Genomic DNA, 6,358 nt, shown 5'->3' with positions numbered 1-6,358 from the left:
AGGACAGAGAGACTAAAGCCATATCAGCAGAGCCCTGAGTCTGGCTGTTTGGAGGTAGAGAAGATGCGTGGGTAGGTGGATATTTTTTCCCCCTAGAATATGAGAATTGTCAAGCTAGAGAGGCTACACAAATCAGGCAGGGTCTCAGTCTGAGTGGCAGACAAACAAGTTTTCTAGGGCAGAATTCAGTAGATAGGAAGGAGTGGTAGTTTCCGTGGCTGTTTTGTTTGTTTTCAAGGTGATTTTTTTTGTTTTTTGTTTGTTTTTGTTTTTGTTTTTTGAGTCAGGGTTTTTCTGTATAGCCCTGGCTGCTCTGGCTCACTCTATAGACCAGGCTGGCCTCGAGCTCAGATATCTATCTGCCTCTGCCTCCCAAGTGCTGGGATAAAAGGTGTGCACTATCACCACCTGGCTATTATGGGCTGTCTGACTGTTTTATTGGGGGAATGAAACATATACTCATTCTGGGTATAAGTATGTGTTTGGTGACATTACTTCTAGTCCTACATTTTTGTTTTTAAAAGATCCACTCAACAAAATAGGGTTGATACTATGAACAAACCCTGCAAACAGAAGCAGCCTGACTTGTCTGAGCCTTCGTTCCTCTGTCTCCATAATGAGGGCAGTGGTAACAGCATCTGCCTAATTGAGCTTTTAGGAGAATTAAATAACCTAACACATGCAAAGTGCTTACAACTTTTCACAGTGCATAGCAAGAGGCCAATAAACACTGGCTTTTCCTGTTGTTGCTTGCAGAATGGAAGGGGTGTGGTGGATGAAGAGAAAATTAGAAATCCAAGCCAGAGAGGAGGAGGCAAGCAGGTAGCTAAACAAGAAGGGCAGCTGTGGCAGGTAGGCACTACCAAATGAATGCCACTTCACAGGTTTGGAGCCAGTGAACCCTATTGGGTGGAGGCAGAAACTCAAGATTGGCCCAGTGAGAAAGAACATGCCTTGCTGGCTCCAGCCACCAGGTGGTAGCAACACCAGGGTTTGTGGCTGGCTTTGCTTCACACCCACAGGGGCTTGGCTCAAAACAAAAAAACAAACAAACAAAAACAAACAAAACAAAGCTGCCACCTATTGGCCATGCCTCACTGCCTGTTCTTAGGCTACTGCAGATGCCAGTTAGAGCAGGAGGTTGCCACCAGGTTATGCTTCCTGAGTTCTTTGCAGTGACCTATCCACTCGGATGGAGGCCCAGGACAAGCAACGCCTGGAAGACCCCAGGAGATCAAGGGACTCAGCAACTGACTGGTTGGTAAGCTTGCCCTCTCTATAGCCCACCCAGTAGACCTCCTGGGCCAGGTTGTTTTAAGGAAGATGAGGTAGGCAGGAGTCTGGGAAACACACCTGAGCCTTTCTTGCCTCTATTTCTTCAAACCAGAACCCATGGCAACTGTGTATCCTCTTCCTCTCACATGCCAGCTCTGAGGTCAGTGGCTGCAGCCACCATTGTGTGTATAGTCCCCGTGTATTTATAGGTGTATTAAATGAATCTTACGGTCAGCCATAGAAGACAAAACACTATGGAGGCTCCTGAACGGGGGGGGGGCGGGGGGCCTGGGGAGGAGCACCGAAGGCCTAAGAGCACTTAATGGCACAGGCATGGGTGGACACAGTTGCCAGCCACCTGGCCACCCCCTCTCCTTTACTCAGTTGCCTTAATTGAAGTTTCTTCTTCATAAAGGATTGACTTAGTGCTGACAGCAAGAGTCAAAGGCTACAAACCAGGAGATCCTAAGGTGGACTTGTTAGAACCTTATCCTGTTTTCAAAAAGTACCCATTAGCATATGCTCACTCTACATGAGTTCAGTACTCCACCACAGACAAGCTACAACACAAGGCCACAGTGAACATTTCTAAATTCTGATGCCAGCCCTCAAACCCAGTAGGAGAACAAAGGCAACTCTAATGATGTGAGGTAGATACTATTAGGCCTTCTGGCATCTTCTGGCAGAGGCAACCTCAGAAGCTGAACACCAACAAAGGGCCCCTTTATCCCCTAAGGGGTTCCAGTGTCTTGTCAGAGATAATAGTTAAGTTTAAGATACAGTAACAGTAAACTTAGTTCCTAGCATAACAGCCTCAGGCACTGTAGATGAAACTACGGTCAACTTTGATCTGGACTCTCTGTAAACACTGAAGTGCAGAAAGGAGACTTGATCCTGATTGATTGGCAACAAGGGACTGGACACGCCTGGAGGAACTGGAGGTTCTAAGCCCCAGGACTTATGTCTGAGGTCTCACTAGAATTACGCAGATGTTTACTTCAAAATTCTTAAAATCTACTTTCAGATATACAGAAAAAAAATTTTTAAATGCATTTTATTTAAGAAAAAATATGAAGATGGTGAGTAAGCTTATAACTGATTGGCCTGTGAAGAGTCACAGAATTCACAGGAAACAAGTTCTGCATACCAGTTGCCCTCCTGGCCTTTCCAAACAGACCAGAATCCAGTATAGTAATCAAGTCAGGAAGACCTGTCCTAGAGAACAGGGAGCTGGCTGCTTCCTAAGGCCACTCATATGGAAATGACCAGTGATCCCGTGGTCTGGTCAGGACAAGCTCTCTAGGCCTGATCACAAGGAGGGGACAGATAGGTCACTCTGCCTGCATTTATCATTGTTTGTGAATTTCTCCACGGGCAGATGACCTCTGCCTCTCTCTTTTTCCTTCAGGCAGAGTCGAGGGGTGTGTGTGTATGGGGAGAGGAGGGGATTTGAGTCTTCTAAGAGCTCAACCCACCCCCAACCTCCATAGTCTGTACTTCAGAGACCAGCCCTGGAGGCATCTCTTCCTCCCATCTCTGGGCCTGAGTCTAGCGGAGTTAGGGACCACTGGCAGAGGAGGATCCAGTCTCTGATGGCTAGGATGCAGTGGCTTGCTATTGAGTCTTTGTTTGCTGTCCTGATCTTCTTACCTGAAGAGAGAGGGGGAACTGCTTTAGAATACCTTCTTCCTCCTGAGCCCATCAGCACAGGAGAGAGCAGTACCCTCTCCCTTCTCTTCCCCAATCCACACAGAATCCCAGGATGCTGTGCACAGGCTCAGGTGCTGAGAACAGAGGAACCAGTCTTACCTAGTAGGTCCAGGGACCGCAGCTTTCCTGAGGGGCTGCATCCTGCCTCGAACGGCTCTGGTGGTTGGAAGATTTGTTTGCTGGGAAACAGGAACTTGATGGAGATGAAGAAGAGAGGAGTTAGAGCAAAGCTCAGCTGACCTCGGAAAAGCAAGGGTCCCCTTCTTAACACAGCTTTCCTACCTGGAAGCAGTGTCAGTTACCGCTGCAGGGGGGTCAGATCAAGCTGGGTCGCGGCAGACCTTCTATCTAAGGTTCTCTGGTTTTGTTTTGTTTCTTTGATTTTTGAGATAGGATCTCCCTATAATAGCTATGGCTGTCCTGGAACTCACTCTGTAGACCAAGCTGGCCTCGAACTCAGAAATCTGCCTGCCTCTGCCTCCCAAGTGCTGGGATTGCAGGCATGTGCCACCACATCCAGCTCAAATTTTTTTCTTTCTCTCTTGAGACATGCTTTTATATAGCTAAGGCTGCCTTGAGCTTCTCATTCTCTGGCATCTACCTTCTGAGTGCAGAGACTACAGAAATGTGCCACTGTTCCTAGCCTGACCATTTGTCCACCCTATCTTACCTCTGTGCCCTACGGCACTTGGATGCCCTTTCTGAGTTGACAGAGAATCTGGAGGTGGGACACCTTTGCCAGGTAGTAGACCCCGCCCAGTGAGTGGCATTCGGGCGGCAGGCTTGGGGATGGCGGAGGGGACGGGGAGTCGACTAGAAGACTTGGCAGCTGCTCCCTGTAGCCGGGATGAACACTGGGAGTTGCTGGCCGAGGACTGTGGAGCTGGTCTGACAGGGATTGGTGGGCCTGTGGACAGGAGTGCAGACAGGTCAGGGTGGAACCCAGCTCCTCCCTTTCCCTTATCAGCCTCACCCACATCTTTACTGCCTGGGTCTCACTTGCTGTTGTCCGGGCGCCGGACCCGGTTTTCCGCCGAGGTGGAAGACTTGGTTGTGCAAGAGGAGAGCGCCCTGGGCTTTTGGAAGCAGAGAACAGATTGCAAGTGGGTGATTCCTGAAACAGAGCAAGGAACAAAAAAGGATGAGAATGGAGACAGTGTGTGTTCTGCTGCCTTAAGGCATTGAGGAAAGGAGATAGGAGGTAGGGCGTTGTCTAGAACCTGTGAGGAAATGTCAGCCAACAAGATCTGGGATCTGGGTGCGTCCGTCCTTCTCTCTCTCTCTCTCTCTCTCTCTCTCTCTCTCTCTCTCTCTTTCTTTCTTTCAAGGCAGGGTTTCTCTCTATAGCCCTGGCTGTCCTGGAACTCACTCTGTAGACCAGGCTGGCCTCAAACTCACAGATTCACCTGCCTCTGCCTCTAGAGACCTGGGATTAAAGGCGCGCGCCACCACCACCTCGCTACTTTCTTTCTTTAAAGTCATTTTATATTTACTTCTTTACTGTGTGTGACATACACATATGTGGCAATGTGCATGTTTAAGTTAGGGGACAGTATGAGGGAGTGTGCTCATCACAGAGGGAGTCCTCACATGGAGGTCACAGGGACTGAACTCAGCTTCATCAGCCCTGATGGAAAGTGCTGTTACTGAACCATCTCACCAGCCTATTGTTATTTTTTTGAAATGAGGGCGTCAAATAGCCCAGGTTGGTCTCAAGTTCGTCATATAGCCCCCTGTGGATGACTGTGAATTCCTGATCTTCTTGGCTCTATCCAGAGTCTTGGGATTACAAATATATACTTGTTTATTTATGCTTATCACATCCATTCTTGTGATGCTGGGGAATCCAGCCCAGGGCTTTGTTTAGGCTAGGCAAACACTAGCACCTGGCTATGTCTCCAACCCAGTTTGTTTAATCCTAAAAATTCCAGGGGTAGGCTGTCTCCCTCTGCCCAGTAAGGGAACCACGCTATGCCTTCAGAGTCTCCTGCACCTTGTCTAGGTGGACACACACAATTCCACTCTCCACACTCACCTTCTTTATGCTGGCGGCCTTCTTTCCAGCTGCCACCCGAACAGCCCTGGCTGACCCCTTTTTATCACTGCTCCGGAGCCCAGTCAGGCTGCTTGGGGGTGGGGTGCTCCAAGAACTCACAGTGGGCAGCAGGTCTCGGACGGGGCTGTCCTTCAGGACAAATGTCTCCCGTCGAGGGCTGGGCTTCCCTCTAGGGCTGGGCCTTCCAGGGCCTGTCCCAGCACTCTCCCGCTCTCTCAGGGCACACTCCTCCAGCTGAGCTGCCAGGCGATTGGCTTCATCAAGGATCTCCTCTAGCTTCTCTGGGCTGAGTGGGCCCAAGCTGAACCTCACACCCTGGAGGGCAGGAGCTACTGCATTCGGGTTACTCCGATGGGAGAGGCCACGGCGAAGTGGTTTCTCTGGACTCACTAACACTGTTACGTCTTCTTCCTCGTGACTAAAAAACAAATATGGCACCATGCTGGACAACAGATAGCAGAAGGCATTCCTATAGGCAAATCAGGGACGGTTCCAAACCCTGACTTCATTTTGGCCATGAGAACTGCTTTTAGGTGAGGAAAACCTGGTTCTACTCCCATTTTCTGAGACAAGGTCTCAACTCTATAGACCAGAATGATCTCAAATTCAAAATCCCCCTGCCTTTTCTTTTCTCTTTCTTCTCTCTCCCCACCCTCTCTGCACTCTAGTCTATCCTTGGCACTCGCCTCGCACAGGCGGGGGGGGGGGGGGGGGGCCTGCAGGGCATGTCTCCACATGCCCAAGCATGATTTACATTTACCCCCACATTTCCCTCCAGCTTCTTCCTCCCCTCTCCTCACCCGAATGCAGAGATGTATCCTAGAGGGCCAATTCTACCAGACTGTTGGTATCAGAGTGTACTCTACTAAAATACCAACCCCAGTTCTAGAGGTCAATAAGTTAGCAGTAAAGGGTTACAGATAAAGATGTATTGTTGGAGGAAACTAATAACTGGATAAATACCTGTCAGAGGGGGACAGGCCTGCAAAGTCCAAGGTCTCATCCACGACGAACTTGATATCTGAAGGGATGAGAAGAATCAATACCAGCTATCAGTTCTTGACAGACAGACTCTCAGGGCCTCCTTCCTCCCTCCATGGCTTCCTTACCCTCTTGCAAATCCTCCATGCCCAGCCAGCATAAGCGAGTCAGCTTAGACCTGAAAGACAACATGCCTACCTCAGGTATCTATCATCCTGCCTTAGGGCCCCATCCAGACTCGGGGTGCATGAGCTGAGGTGAGGAGGCATGGTGGTGGTAAAGCAAGATCACAGGAACAGCACGTGCCCCTGAAACTAGTCCGTTATACTAGGGAAA

At 49.5% G+C, this 6,358-nt stretch overlaps 1 protein-coding gene across 1 annotated transcript; it reads right to left on the bottom strand.

Moving 5' to 3' along the window:
* Window positions 1–3,080: 3,080 nt before the first annotated feature.
* On the bottom strand, window positions 3,081–6,169 carry Psrc1 (proline and serine rich coiled-coil 1). The gene is made up of 6 exons (XM_028757424.1): window positions 6,151–6,169; window positions 6,005–6,062; window positions 5,021–5,459; window positions 3,985–4,099; window positions 3,656–3,892; window positions 3,081–3,178 (listed from the first exon to the last, which is right to left on the bottom strand). The coding sequence occupies exons 1-6, from the start codon at window positions 6,167–6,169 to the stop codon at window positions 3,081–3,083; spliced, it is 966 nt and encodes a 321-aa protein (XP_028613257.1).
* Window positions 6,170–6,358: the final 189 nt, after the last annotated feature.

The sequence above is a fragment of the Grammomys surdaster genome, unplaced genomic scaffold (assembly GCF_004785775.1).
Source record: "Grammomys surdaster isolate TR1022 unplaced genomic scaffold, NIH_TR_1.0 126158, whole genome shotgun sequence".
Lineage (NCBI taxonomy): Eukaryota > Metazoa > Chordata > Mammalia > Rodentia > Muridae > Grammomys > Grammomys surdaster.
Note: the sequence above shows the minus strand (reverse complement) of the source record. Positions and strands in the feature narration are given on the sequence as shown.

Coding starts and splice junctions, on each gene's coding strand:
- Psrc1 (XM_028757424.1), bottom strand. Junction 5,460..6,004: donor GGCCTGTCCCCCTCTGACAG/GTATTTATCCAG, acceptor TTTGTTTTTTAG/TCACGAGGAAGAAGACGTAA. Junction 3,179..3,655: donor AAGTGCCGTAGGGCACAGAG/GTAAGATAGGGT, acceptor ATCTCCATCAAG/TTCCTGTTTCCCAGCAAACA.